The 14451-nt window shown below is 38.2% G+C and overlaps 1 protein-coding gene across 1 annotated transcript; it reads right to left on the minus strand.

Annotated features, from left to right (window-relative positions):
* Nucleotides 1–1011: 1011 nt before the first annotated feature.
* On the minus strand, nt 1012–4027 carry LOC108673517. Its single transcript, XM_018161361.2, has 3 exons — nt 3751–4027; nt 2692–2787; nt 1012–2502 (listed from the first exon to the last, which is right to left on the minus strand). The coding sequence occupies exons 1-3, from the start codon at nt 3820–3822 to the stop codon at nt 1525–1527; spliced, it is 1146 nt and encodes a 381-aa protein (XP_018016850.1). The 5' UTR covers nt 3823–4027; the 3' UTR covers nt 1012–1524.
* Between the last annotated feature and the right edge of the window lie 10424 nt (nt 4028–14451).

Consider the following 14451-nt stretch of genomic DNA (forward strand, 5'->3'; position numbering starts at 1 on the left):
ATTTTATTCTAGAAGTATAATAAAATAATTCCAATGCCTGTTGAAATTTAACTACATGTTGAAGTGATTTTACTCTTATTATTGCTGCAAACAGTTTGATATTGACATGCATCGTTTAAAGGCTAAAAAGGCATAGTCGCCGACGATGTTTTTTTCCAGTAAATTTTTCATCAATGTTTTTCTTCACAACACACATATGCGGGAGAAATTAAACTTTTTCTGGCATTCAAGTTTAATGATAAACATTAACGTAATTTGTACTAGGCCAAGAGACTGAACACGTACAATAATAAAATTACATTCAATTGTTAGCCAGAACCTGACATAAAAATCATACGCAATGCCACACTAAACGTCAGGTTTCCTGCTGTGCCAAAGTCAACCATCGCCTCAGAGTGGTAATTCGTCTATTTTTAGCGCATTTTCTCATTTATGGAAAAAATGCACTATTGTGCTCGCCATGTCCGTCTGTCTGTCTTTCCGTCCTTCTGTCCATCCGTCCGTCCGTCTGTCCGTCCGTCCGTGACCTCAAGTTTTCGTCGACGAGAAAATGCGCTCTCTGTCACTCACTGCAGTGAGTACTGAGTTATATTTTTGACATATACATATATTCATACCAGAATTGACATACAAATAGGCGATAGGGAAGCAATATAACTGGCAAGAATTTATAAATCACAAAGTCTAGTAATCTTGTGATTGTAAGCAATGTGCATTACCAGACAGACTCTAGAAGGGATTTTACAAACTAGAGAAATAACAACTTAGACTAGTGTCTCAATGGCTTTAATATTAGTGCAGCAATTAGATTCATTATTTATGATATGCTGCGGCTAAACGAACTCTACCTCCTATAAGGTCATTTTTTTTCGTTCAATACTGTTCACAAGTGTAATTTAAGAGATCATATTTATTCCTTACGCTAATCTAAAGACAACATTAGTTATAGAAAATGAATATTTGATAAAGAATATCTATTATTATCAAAATTTTTGTCCATCTTAATTACTTTATTTTCAAAATTTTTGTCCATCTTAAATTATTTTTAAAGTTCCTGTCCATCTTAATCGCGTAAAAAGTTAATTGAGCAGAACCCTAAAACCATTAAGATGACGTAACGGTCTAAAATGCCAATATCGACTAACTTTCATTTAGACTAAGTCGGATGCCAAGATTCAGTTACGAATTGAACTGAATTGTGCTTCACATAATTAGCTCATAATGCTTGCCATTGAATAAATTGGAAAAATATTGACTAAAAACATGACGCTCTACTTTAGTAATGCTCGTCTGTTTCAGGAGATCTTAGATCATAGCTTATATATGAAAGATGTCCTACTTTAGTTGACAAGACAGCAGGACTCGAGAATTACTTCTAAAACGACTAAATATTTGGTTGGTTGACTCTTCTGTCATTTCAAATTAATCGCATACAAAAAAGTCCTACTATGTGTAATAAAAATCTTAATAGTGCCTGAAGAAGAAAAATGTTTAATACAATAAACGAAGGACCTCTGAAAAAGTCTAATTGAACCAGGGTCTCCAGTGCTCCCCGGTTTCCATCATGTGAAGCTCCTGCTGAGACAGCAGCACGGGACCTACAAGTGTGCCGTCGCGCTCGGCTGAGTTTCGCTCAAAGTATTGAGGGCGAGCGACCACTTCCTCTTCCTTCTTGATCTTAGGTTTCGGGGCACTCAAATTCAATGGGACCGATTGAGGTTCCGGGTAAAAGCTTGTCGGTTGGTAAGAAGTCAAAATGTTATTTGTAACAGCGCAAGGATCGGTCAATCGAATTTTAAGGTCGTCTGATAGAGGGGATGGCGAGCGAATTGTTTCTCCTGCTGAGTAGATGATCATGGGATATTGTTTGGATGGGTTGGGATTGTTATTTCGGACGTTTTCTAAAGGTATTACAGAATAGTTTCTATTTGCGAAATTTTTTGAAACTTTGCCAGTATTTGGATCGTGAGGCTGTAGCACTGTGGACACAAGGCTGGAGTTAAACGAAGCAGGGCTTTGAGCCCTGAAAGATTCTGGGGTTGATGGCGGTGAGCAAAGACCAACCATGTTTGGTGAGGCATCAACAGGAGGTGACCAAGTATTACTGGGTGGAATATATACTGTTTGCTGGTGTGCACGAGAGGAGCATTTTATGGCAAGTTTTGCTCGATGTACCCCACCCGGCAATCTGCTGTGAATGGTGATGCAGTTGGCAGGGCTAGTCGAGCAGCAGGTGTCATGGGTGGTGGGTTCACCTGTGTTTTTATTAGCAGGATTTACTTGAAGACACTTCAATATGCTCTCTCTAGTTTCAGGAAGGATCGTCTCATTGGAGCTGAGCATTTGTCTGATGTTGTTCATACAAGCCTCGTAGCCGCTCTCGTACTCCTTGGAAGAGCCTGGCGTATTTCGCGGGTTGCCGTTTCTACGGTTGCTCCCCGTCAGAAACCGTACCGTCATTTCCAGAATATCAGCTTTTTCCACCTTGGTATATCGGGCTGGCTGCACAAAAAATACACAAACTATTAATCGCTCATTACAAATATGATTCGAGTTGATTATAAAAATATCAATAATATAAATTATAGTTTCTGTAAAGATATTAAAGAATAGATGAAGAAATTCAAGAACAAATATGCGTTGAATAGATAGGTTGCTATTAATAAAGCATTGCCACTAGCATAAACTTACGTCTTTGCCTTCGGCAACGAGCACGTGGTTTTTCAGCTGTTCCAGACATCCGTTGATTCTTTCCCGTCTTCGTCGCTCCATCGCTGGTTTGTTACTCTGTAAGATCAAATAATATTTTTCTTTTTAATCTGTTTACAATATACACGAACTGATCACAAATGAAAGGCTGGATTAATTGCAATTCTTAATATTAGTGTGACGCCAAACGAAAATCACAAATGCCAAACGAAAATTACGTAATCAATTTTTGTGCCTCATGTTGCTTTTTAACCCATTTATATCTGCATCAAATTACGAGAAAAAAAGGCAAAAGGTAAATGGTTTGAGGATGAACTGAACCTGTTATGAAATAGTTATCTTCGAGATACCATCTTCAAAACGCGACAAGATATGTTTTCGATCACATTCATACGTACACAAATACAAAGCCATATCATGATCTTTATGACCAAGTTTTTGGTCTTGCACGAGGACAAGCATGCCGCCACTCGTCAAGGCACGCGCCTCGCCTTCAGAGCACAATTATACAGTATAGACGCGCTGATATGTTACATAATAATAATGCTCATGCATGCCATGATGTGTGTCTTGAAACCAAATTTGCACTGAAACATAACGCAAAAATTGACATTTATTTGTTATAGTTCAAGTGCACGGCATGACTCTTTGGTAAGCGAATATTGGGTGAGACATATATCTTCTCAATTAAGTTTTATATTATACAGTGGAAGATTTGTACGGTATGACATAACGTGTCACGGAAGGACTTTGATGAGAAGTATTGAAAATTTTGTGTTGTCTTTGAAAATTGAAAATTGTATTTTCAATCATTAAAATTGTGAATGACGTAAATCGATCAATATGATAATCTTTGATAAAGTTCAATTTTAATTTAATTTAAGAGCAGAGTTAGAAAATATTATTCAAATATTTCAGTGACTCGACAGCAATTCGTTCACATTTTAATAAATTCCCCAATTAACACAATAAATTACTTTGAAAAATTTATTTCAGCTGAAAATTCACTAACTCATATCCTAAAACATAACTGAAACTCACCCTTCTCTGTCGTTTCAATTGTTTTGAATCCATATTTTCTCCACTGCTTTCTTGCCACCCATTTGGCTTCATTGTTGAGTTTATACCACAACTTCAAATTTAATACTTGCTGATCAATTTGATCAGTAATAATACACTTTATTCACACAAAATGTTTCCTCTGATCACATAGGCAAGTTCAGAGTTGATCACAGAAGTACACGAGCGAGTTACAAGTGGAGATGCTGTGCGGAAGGCAGCCGGTGGAGGAATGGACAAGTGCACGCGAGTGCAGTGAACCCACTTCTGACACCTGTAGCGTGCATTCTTTCCTACATATTTGAGCAGGCTCTTCAAAAACACTAGTTGGCATCCCCACGCGTGGAGTGGCTTGCAGAGTTAAACACGACTTGGTTCAGTGCAAGTCACATGATAGCAGAAGGCGGAGTATCTGCGTGTGCCATGCGGTTGCCCACGTTGCTCAGGGTGAAACTAATCTAAATGTATCCTGGCATATATGATTCGACTGAATACAATACTGAATAGGATTTCCTAATTTTCATTTGATCTCAAGTGGGACAAATTTTTACTAGGTTTAACGAAGGGATTTTACTGTAATGAGATTTAAAAATCATTACCAAAGCTGGTACGAGCAGTTTGGAATTTTTCCGATTCGAAATCGATTCGCCTTCGAATAAATTATTCATTTGAAAACGATATGTAGAAATTTATTGTGGAGCATTGAGAATGCTCAAGCAAAAAATTAAATTATTATAAGCAAATGATCATTTCCCTTGGATATCAAAATGACAGAGCATTTTTCATTTCCCTCAGATATCAAAATACCAGTGAGCATTTAAACTGAGTTTAAATTAGTACTATTGAAAGTCATATTTTTGATACAAAATCGGATCTGGCTGCAATATACATGTAAGAAGAGGCCTGAACCCGCGTAGGGCGGGGCGACACGTGTTGTGGGCGGGGCGAGGCGGAGCGGCCGCGGTTCCCTTGCACTAATCAAGGCAGCAGCAGCACCTGCCCTGCCAGAAACACGTGCATCACGGCGTCGTAATTGATCCACTTGATGGGCTAAGTCGTACACGCCAACTTTGTTTAAGTAACCATCAATCTTTTTGCTTGAAAATTTTAACATCTCTCGGAACCAAACAAGCGAACCTTGACTGTAAACCACCGTTGTTAAAGTTAGTTTATACAGGCAACGGCTGAAACAATTGGAAAGTGTATAAGGCTGAAACATTTGACACGTCAAATGTTCAGAATTTGAGTTTTTTCATTTTAAATTCTAATGATGTGAAAATAATCAATGTTCAATACTGGACAGGTCGCGAGTAACGATTAATTTCATATATTTTATTCTTTACGCAGGTTCAAGACTCTCGGCAGCGTTGAGAAAATAAAAAATTAATAACTTGTAAGTAAAAAATTTGATACACATGTTTTCAATTAAATAACATGGAGCACTTCAACACTAGCCCCGTGCTATTGTTGTGGGCGTGATCATAATGATCGTTGCGATCAGCCCAGACGAAATTCCGAATAAAAAATATTAATAGAAGAATTTAATTCGGAGGACATTAGGGTATACTTGAGCGATACGTATGCGGCGTGTATGTTGGGACAAGACGAGATTAAATGATAATTTAAAACCAATTAACCATCTGACAGTTCATGGACGAAGCAGAATAGAATAATAATTAAGAAGATATCAGTCTAGCAGCGTTTCGTTTCCCAGACAGAATCTGCCGTTAATTCCAGTATTTCTTATACTAGCAACCGCAAAACGAATGAAAATTGAAATGAGTTGACTAAATATTAGTAATTTCTGTCAACCCCTTCGTCATTTCTCGAATAACTACGAGGATAACTTTTTGACTGCGGGTATACTAAAAAAAATTATTCCCACTTCATCTAAAACTCCGCGGAGTCTGGAAGAATATTTTCAAAATATTGATGGCCAACGAAATTTCGATTAAAAATTTACCAATTATCTCATTTAAGTGTGAAAAATTTCGTACTCTGCTCTTTGGGTAGAATAATTTAAGGGACTTGCCAACGGTTTCTGGCGAAGTTGAAACACTTATTAAAACTAAACACCTTATGACGAAACATAAAACATACATACATACACAATAATTGTATAAACATAATCACGTAAGACAGCCTAGCTCGGATATAGTGGCTAGACTTACCAAATTATTGACGTAAAGCTCGGTTTGTCTTACTAGTAAAGCTGTCATCGTACAATGACGGCCTATATGCTAATCGCAACGCCATATATATATATATATATATATATATATGTATGCTACGCGTGATATATAGAGAATTAATAGGACGAATCTAAAATTTTATATCAAGTACATATGAGAAAACCCTTCACATTAAGAATCGCTGATAACATTACGTGCGTTTTGTTTACTATTGTTAGTATTTATGTTGAATATATGTGGAGGATTTTCTTTCGCAACATTAATGCTTTTCACATCCTACCAGCATTTATTGTAATAAATTTTGTTAATGAAGTAGAGCAATAACTATTGTTAATGAAGTAGAGTAACTAACGAACCTGTAAATATAGCGCTTGAGCGTCCCCTTGAATATCAAGTAACAGCATAAGGATGCAATTCGTTTAGTGGTGGACGATATGTCCAGGAAAAATGTGAGATACTATATATACAGTGGGGGAAATAAATATTCGTACACTTGAAAAATCGTATTTTAATGTATGTAAGTACACAAACTGAACAGGAGAAGTGATTTATATTATGTATAGAGGCGCATTGTATTCAAAAATAGCATCAATAGAAATTAAATCTCAGTGGAGTTAGGTACTTGCCAACGGTTTCTGGCGAAGTCGAAACATTTATTAAAACTAATTCCCTTATGACGAAACACACGCGTATAAATATACACAATATTCGCACAAACATTAGTCACGTAAGACAGCCTCGGATATAGTGGCTAGACTTACCAAATTATTGAGGTAAAGCTCGGTTTGTCTTACCCTTCACATTAAGAATCTCTGATACCATTACGTGCGTATTGTTTACTATTGTTAATATTTATGTTGAATATATGTGAAGGATTTCTTTCGTAACATTAATGCTTTTCATATCCTACCAGTATTTATTGTAATAAATTTTGTTAATGAAGTAGAGTAACTAACGAACCTGTAACTATAGAGCTTGAGCGTCCCCTTGAATATCATGTAACACCATAATGACGAAATTCGTTTAGTGATGGACGGTATACCCAGGAAAAATGTGAGAAACTACAGAATAAGATGTTTAGATGGACGAGTTTCAATAGTAGTTGAACTGAGAAAATTCATGACACCTCAAAATGCATTCATCGTATGTATTCAATAATGTGCCATTGATGTTCCATGAATCATGAATATCTCAACGCAGGTAAAAAGGAATTATTCCATATAGTTTTGTGTACGAATATCGCGCTTCAATAATAATACACATAATCAATATCAAGCTGCGCACATTATAGTTAATATACTAGCTGGAAGCATTTAATATGCTTGGTTTTTTTCAGAGACATATTAGACTGATTTCGCTATGAAATTTTTTGAGCAGAATGTACAGAAAATATTTCTACTAATGCAAAAATAGAGTCAGTTATTCTGAAACATAGAATAATCTTTGCAATGTGAAGGCACACAAACGTACGTTATTGGCTGCTCTTTAGTTTGCTCAGTTGTTTTGTTAAACATTTATGTATAAAGCTGTAAAATCTGGCATCAGCAAGTGTGATTTCATCGATAATGCATAACATATACTATCGCTTTGCAAATTGAAATAATGTACTCATTGCTAAAGTTTGCTCAAATTTTTTATAAGGAACTCAATTTTGATTCGATGGTTTACTATAGTGACCAAGATTTACTGTTCTGTTACATACAGGTACAGATACCGTTCATGCCAAGTTACCAATCTCAACTAAGTAGATATAAAGTTTACTATTAAATAATACTTTACTGAAAATGTTCAAGAAGATCTCTTTATAAACATATCACTCTTTAGTGTCTGGTGGACGCAATTTAAAAATTTTATGCCCTGATCATATTATTTTATTAAAACAATAAAAAAGAGTCCGGAAGATACTCGCATATAAACTATCCGAAAAAAGTATCTAATATCATATGACACCCTAGCTAGCTTTAACTATACTCGCATCTGTCGCTACATACAATGCCCAACTCTTTGTTCAGTTGCGGATCGATTTCGAAATTTTTATGCATCACAATTTTTGCGTAAATGCGGCTTGAGGTATGCTTTACATCAACACCGCAAGGTCAATATCCACAAATTAGCCCTGGGCTCAGCTTTCTTTCTTAGAGTGTTTTCTTTGGCCCGCGAGACACGGATACTTTCACCAGATTGTCCTGAGTCTCACATGACGTCCTATGGATGGCGCAACCACGACCAAGAGCCTGCCAATTGTCCTGAGTCTCACATGACGTCCTATGGATGGCACAACCACGACCAAGAGCCTGCCAATTGTCCTGAGTCTCACATGACGTCCTATGGATGGCACAACCACGACCAAGAGCCTGCCAATTGCTCCGACTTTCACTTGCATGACGTCCTATGGAAGGCACAACCGCGGTCAAGAGCCTGCCAATTGCTCTGAGTCTCACATGACGTCCTGTTAAAAATTTTTTTACCGACGTAAAAAATAAATTAAATGAGGGCAAATATTCCAATATTTCAACGTTATTACATTCCTTAATACAAAATATAAAGCCTGAGTGGTATTCGAAAAGCTTCTTAGGAATTCAGGCGTGTGAAGCTCAAGTAATTTACGCGGTAATTAAAATGCAGTCACTAAGTTTTAGAATAAATTTCGAAGACAACGTGGAAACCTAAAATCGTGAAATATTTTGTTTATGTAAATTTGAGAGCAACCTTATGGTAATGAAGATAATTACCTACCGAAAGTAATGCAAGAAGCCGAGCCACAGTCCGTCTTCTTCATATATGGAAAGGGTCATAATGTTTTTGCCAGGTTTCAGAGTGCCACTGCTGTCTGCCCGTCAGTGATCATCTCGAGTTTTACCGATCATGATCTCGAATATTTTTTGCAGTGTACCTGCTTGGGAACCACCTGTGATCCTTTTTTCGGATGCACCGCAAGTTCCCATTACTCTGCGTAATTCTGCATGGAAAATCTAACGTATACGGTATCTGTTGTTGTAATTGCCCATCCTAGCTGGTAGTGGCGATACGGTATCTCTAGGTCGTCGCACGACGTAATTAGTAATTATATGTCGCGCATCATACGACATAGTTGCTCTTCAATGTCGTATGCGGTTTTACAAAGTTATGCAAGTTGTACGGTACAAACTGTTGTCCAATTAGTCCTTCATTTTGTCATGTTGACGCGATACGCTTTTGCATTTGCAGTGCTTATATACATAAGCACATAATCATATACATAAAGAGTTTGCTTAAAGATAAATTTATGAAAATTTGTATGAAATTTGCAGGCACAAATATTAATATTTTCGATGGCTAAAGGCATAAAATTTCATTGTGGNGCAGGCACAAAAATTAATATTTTCGATGGCTAAAGGCATAAAATTTCATTGTGGCTGTACAATTTGTAAATTGTAAGGCAATGTATATAAATATACTCCAGAACCAAACTTTTCGCACCAACTGTCATGCAGTCGCTCAGTCTGACAACGCAACAAACAAGTGAAGCAACTTTGCGCAATTGCGCACTGCATTGAAGAAAATCAATCGATTTACATAATTGTGCCTCGCGGCAGAGAATCAAATTAGATAAATTCAAGCATGGCATCGCGTGTCCTGTCGGCTGAGACGAGTTAAGTAAAATAATAACATGATCAGAAGAGTGCTACCCTCCCCAATGAGCCTCGCCCAGTCCTCGCGCGATGTATACCTCTTTTTGTGCAGGTCACTGAGGACGAATATAACTCGCAACTATTAAGTCATTTAAATTTACTTTTTCTACTTTATCATCCTATCATCCTCTTGAGTTTGGATGAGAGTAAAAGACACTTAATATTATATTTCCAGCCTCTTACTTTTATACCGAGTGAATAACCTGGACGGTCGCAAAAATACGTCAAGGGTTATTAAACCATTGATTATTTTATCAAACCAATTTGAAGTGCTTGTTGATGCAATGTGCGTCTAACGTCCCTTAAAAGGACGATGTTGAATTTACTTTAATGCAACAATGCAAAACTGAGCAAGAAAAAGCATTCAACACTAAGGAAATTCATTCAACACTTCAAAGAAACAGATCAAAGTTGAAGACTGTTTACTGCTTGTGCACTGTGCAGCTTACTCACCTGATAAATAGCTTCTGTACTATACTGAACTTTTCAATTAATGGATAAAAAACTTACATCACCATTAGGGGGCACTCAATCGCGTAAATGGAATTTATAAACGTCAAAATTCTATTAATCCATGAGCATACTAATATAATAATGTTCACACAGACTGAACGCTACCTTGGGTTTAAATATTTCTCTTTGATATGCATAAGTAAAATACATCAATTCATCCATTAGGTTATCTCTCATGAAATATGTTATCTTTGGTTGCCACTATCAGTTCATTGGGATCTTGGAAGCCGCGAGGTTCGTAATTTGCTGCTGAAACTAGCGTCAGTGTCCTCGGGATTGACGATCGAGACCACATATGGGAACTGCCTCAAGATCGCTTCATTTTTCCAGCTTGCGTTTGACTAGTCAGTAAATTTTCTGCTTGAGCAAATCCAGGATAGAAAAAGCGCACTCGTGGGGCTGCTATAGTGTCACTTAAGAAGCCGAGCGACACGCCCTTTAAAAGAAGGGAGCTGACATTTTTTATTTTTTTTTATTTTCTATCCAAATTACTATCCAGAAGATAATTTTATCTTCTGGCAGCCGTTGATGCAGAAGATAAAATGCTGCCAGGTCATGAGGTGCATATGTGAAGTGAATGAATTCATCCAACCGTAGAGATGCAGGGCTTATAACTTACGAGCTTTGTGGGCTGTTAAGATAATGAATCAATCATTATTTTTTGGCTACAAGACTCATTACTCGTGATAAGCTGTTAGAGTTATATTGTTAAATGTCTGCTTTCATCTTATCATTAATTACGACTTGGATAACGACAAATACGTGTGAGAGAATCATGTATGTACGAAGAAGCGTACAGTTGTGTAGTTGGGCGTTACTTAATATTTAAGCCTTAATGAAATAAAGGTTTGAAAAATAGATCTGCCCTCAAACAAATTTCGTGGCATAAAGTTGCAAGATGCGGTTTAAAAAAAAAATGCAGTTTTAAAATCAAACTGCTTAATGTATTTGCTACGATGTCTAAGGATAACCTGACAAATTTGAAATAAATAGGTAAACATCGAGTGAGTGAGCGTGTGAAATACAACATCAAATGTATTCAGAGTGATAATCAATGATAATTAACCATTTTTAGGTACATCTATACATATTTTATTCTATTTCATCTAAACATATTCATTCTATATTTAGATGCTGGTATGGTTGTTATCAGCAAACTGTGCGTGGCCGTGCGTGCGTGGCGCTGCCTGGCACTGCGCCGACGCTGCCTCGTGCGACGTTCCTGCTCTGACCCGGCGCCCGCACACCACCTGCTGCTGCTGCTGGTGCTGCTGGTGGTGGTGGTGGTGGTGATGGTGGTGGTGATGCTGCTGCTGGTGATGTTGTTACTGCTGGTGGTGGTGATGCTGCTGCTGGTGATGCTGCTGCTGCCGGCCAGTGGTGGTGATGTTGTTACTGTTGGTGGTGGTGGTGATGTTACTGCTGCTGGTGATACTGATGCTAGTGATGGTGATATTGCTGATGGTGGTTGTGATGCTGCTGCTTATGATGGTGATAAAGCTATAGATGTTGCTGCTGCTGATTCTGCTGCTTGCTGCTGCTGGTATTGCTGCGGTTGCTGATAATGTTGTTGCTGCTGCTGCTGGTGACGCTGATTTTTCGATTGCTGCTGAGGCCGCGGCTGTTGCTGATGCTGGCCACGCTAATGCTGTGGCTGTTGCTGCTGTTGCTGCTGCTGGTTGTGCAGATGCTCGCGCTGTCACATTGGCTGCTGGAGTGTGAAGGCGGACACATTGCTGTGAAAATTCTGATGCTGTCAGCACTGCCGCAGTTAAATAATGTTGTTGCTGCTGCTGCTGGTGACGCTGATTTTTCGATTGCTGCTGAGGCCGCGGCTGTTGCTGATGCTGGCCACGCTAATGCTGTGGCTGGCGTTGTTGTTGCTGCTGCTGGTCGTGCAGATGCTCGCGCTGTCACATTGGCTGCTGGAGTGTGAAGGCGGCCACTTGCTGTGAAGATTCTGATGCTGTCAACACTGCCATAGTTAATGCTGCTCCAGTTTACGCTGTTAGGGAATTAGAATTTAGTATGTTATAATTTTGTATTTTTGTAATTTTAGTTTTCAGTTTAGAAATGCGGAAGTTAGATTTGTAGGCTTATTACGCGGCAATGCTGCCGCCTTTGCCGGTGTAGTTTATGCCGATGCATTATATTGTTATTTGTAATGCGAATCCTGCTATGCAAATGCTGCATAGCAGGATTCGCATTTGCAGCATAATCCTGCATATCAAGATTTGCAAATGAAAAATATGTAGTTGATGTTAATAAAATGCAACCTTGTTTGCAATGTAAATGTGTCCACTACAAATACTGCTGCTACTTCTGCTGCAAATGTAGCAGCAGCAGCAGCTATAGCAGCAGTAACAGCAGCAGCAGCAGCAGCATCAGCAGCAGCAGCAGCAGGAGGGCAAGATGCTGCGCTGCTGGGGCAGGTTATAAGCCACAGTGCGTTGACCCAACGCCAACAACGCTCTTCGTCCAGGTGGTGAGCGGTGCTGCATGCTTCTTACATGTGTGTCTTCGCTTCTCTAGAACAATAATCGTTCTATTATTATTCTACCACTGAGAAAAGTGGAAGGTTCCTCGTAGATCTGATGGGTGGGTAGATCCTGGCTTGTACAAATTCGATAGATGTTGGTATAACGTTCGAAAAAAATTTGTCTTGGGTCGTTGTGAGAAATGGTATGTGGTGGTAGTGGTGGCTACAAGAACTACGCAAGATTTCTTGGTTTTATTAAGTACTGTATAGCTGACTGATTTTCATTCGTCTCGAAAATAGCACAGAATGATGAGAAAAGTTAATAATTATTTAAACATCTACACTAATGTTTATACGATAAAATTGAAGTTGATGCATGCTTTGCTTTATTAAGCCATCAATACAGCTGATATGACGATCTTTGACTTTTTTTAGCACTATATGTACATGTAAAGATTTCTCGCGAACCTCATGGTAGTTTATCTTTGAATAGTTCATTTCTCATGGTCACCTGTAATTTACAAGCAAGTCCGACTTTTAGTATGAAGAATTATTCACGTTGTGGTTTAGGTTTCTATTCTCATTTAAATGTTCGCAACTTAAATGTGGCGAGTTAGCTAAATGCTCCGCGACATTTCGGAGCTTGTAATACCTTTTAACCCTTGTTTTAATTTAATATAATGCCTTTTTAACCCTCGTTATAACTTCGTATATTCATCTGTTATAATTTGATTATATGCTCGTATTTCAGAACTTTATCGATAGTTTATGTATTTATATTTGTTTTTAAGATACATCTCTCCACTTAATAAAAAGAAGTTTGTAATAGAAAAAGAGGTTATTATGAAACCAAAAGCGAAGCTTACGTTAACTCATCAACACGGTAAGCGCTTTGTTGTATAAAAAGAGATCGTACTTAGCCTTTTTCCAAATGACACTGAACAAGGAAACATTATTAGATGGTTTTTAGATTTCAAAAGCTAAAAAATTTTATAGATTTGCTTATGCTTTTTTTTTGTTAGTTTGTTAGGTTAGACTTCTACTTAAGTACATTTTCTATGTAAATAGACCTCAAAAGAAATAGTGACGAATAATAATATTTTTTTCCATTATTTTCAAATTACATATATTATTTGTAGAGCCGCGTGACCTCAACTGCTTCAATGCAAGCATTGCATTCATAAATAACAATAAATTAGCTTCGCCTTATTCAAGTGTGAAGGACCTGGAAGAGGAAAGGGGCCCCATGGTCCGATCAAATACCAAGACGGTCAAAGTCCTGCCTTGATAATAACTCGTGCACGTTGAGGTGCAAGAGCAGCAGCAGCAACAACACATTGCGTCACGTGGTAGGTCCACCTCCTCTCGTGTCCGTACCTCACAATTACCTTGCCACCTCGTGCGTTGCATCAGGCGTCCAATACCCTCAGGCGGGATCCATCGGTCTTTTCAGCGCTCACTTTTTGCTGCCAGTGCCATAACTCCAAATGTTCAGGACAGAGCCATCCAGGGTAAGCATTAATTATTTGTGTGATACAAAGGAGTTTGCTTGGCACTGAATTGCGAAAATTCTGTGTCCGCATTGGTATGGACTTTTCTTTACGAAAAGGACTACAATTGAAGATTAAAAATACTGCAGATATTTAATATGTATGAAATTCGTCGGCATTATAATTTATAGCAAAGTCTAGCATCGCGGCCTCCGGCCCTCGTGCAGGGTTGTGAGCGAGAGCACGACACAAATGTGAGACAACAGAACATTGATAGCACAGTCAGTTTGAGCTTTAGAATTAATAATGTTGATGCACTTATACTGACGGCGTTGCCA

The sequence above is a fragment of the Hyalella azteca genome, unplaced genomic scaffold (genome assembly GCF_000764305.2).
Source record: "Hyalella azteca isolate HAZT.00-mixed unplaced genomic scaffold, Hazt_2.0.2 contig3384, whole genome shotgun sequence".
Taxonomy (NCBI): domain Eukaryota; kingdom Metazoa; phylum Arthropoda; class Malacostraca; order Amphipoda; family Hyalellidae; genus Hyalella; species Hyalella azteca.

What these genes read in the sequence shown, in the direction of transcription:
- LOC108673517 (XM_018161361.2), bottom strand. Translation starts at nt 3,822, where the DNA reads ATGAAGCCAAATGGGTGGCAAGAAAGCAGTGGAGAAAATATGGATTCA. An exon ending in AATTGAAACGACAGAGAAGG is followed by an intron (nt 2,788 to 3,750) that starts GTGAGTTTCAGT and finishes TTGATCTTACAG; the next exon opens with AGTAACAAACCAGCGATGGA. An exon ending in TCGTTGCCGAAGGCAAAGAC is followed by an intron (nt 2,503 to 2,691) that starts GTAAGTTTATGC and finishes TTTTTTGTGCAG; the next exon opens with CCAGCCCGATATACCAAGGT.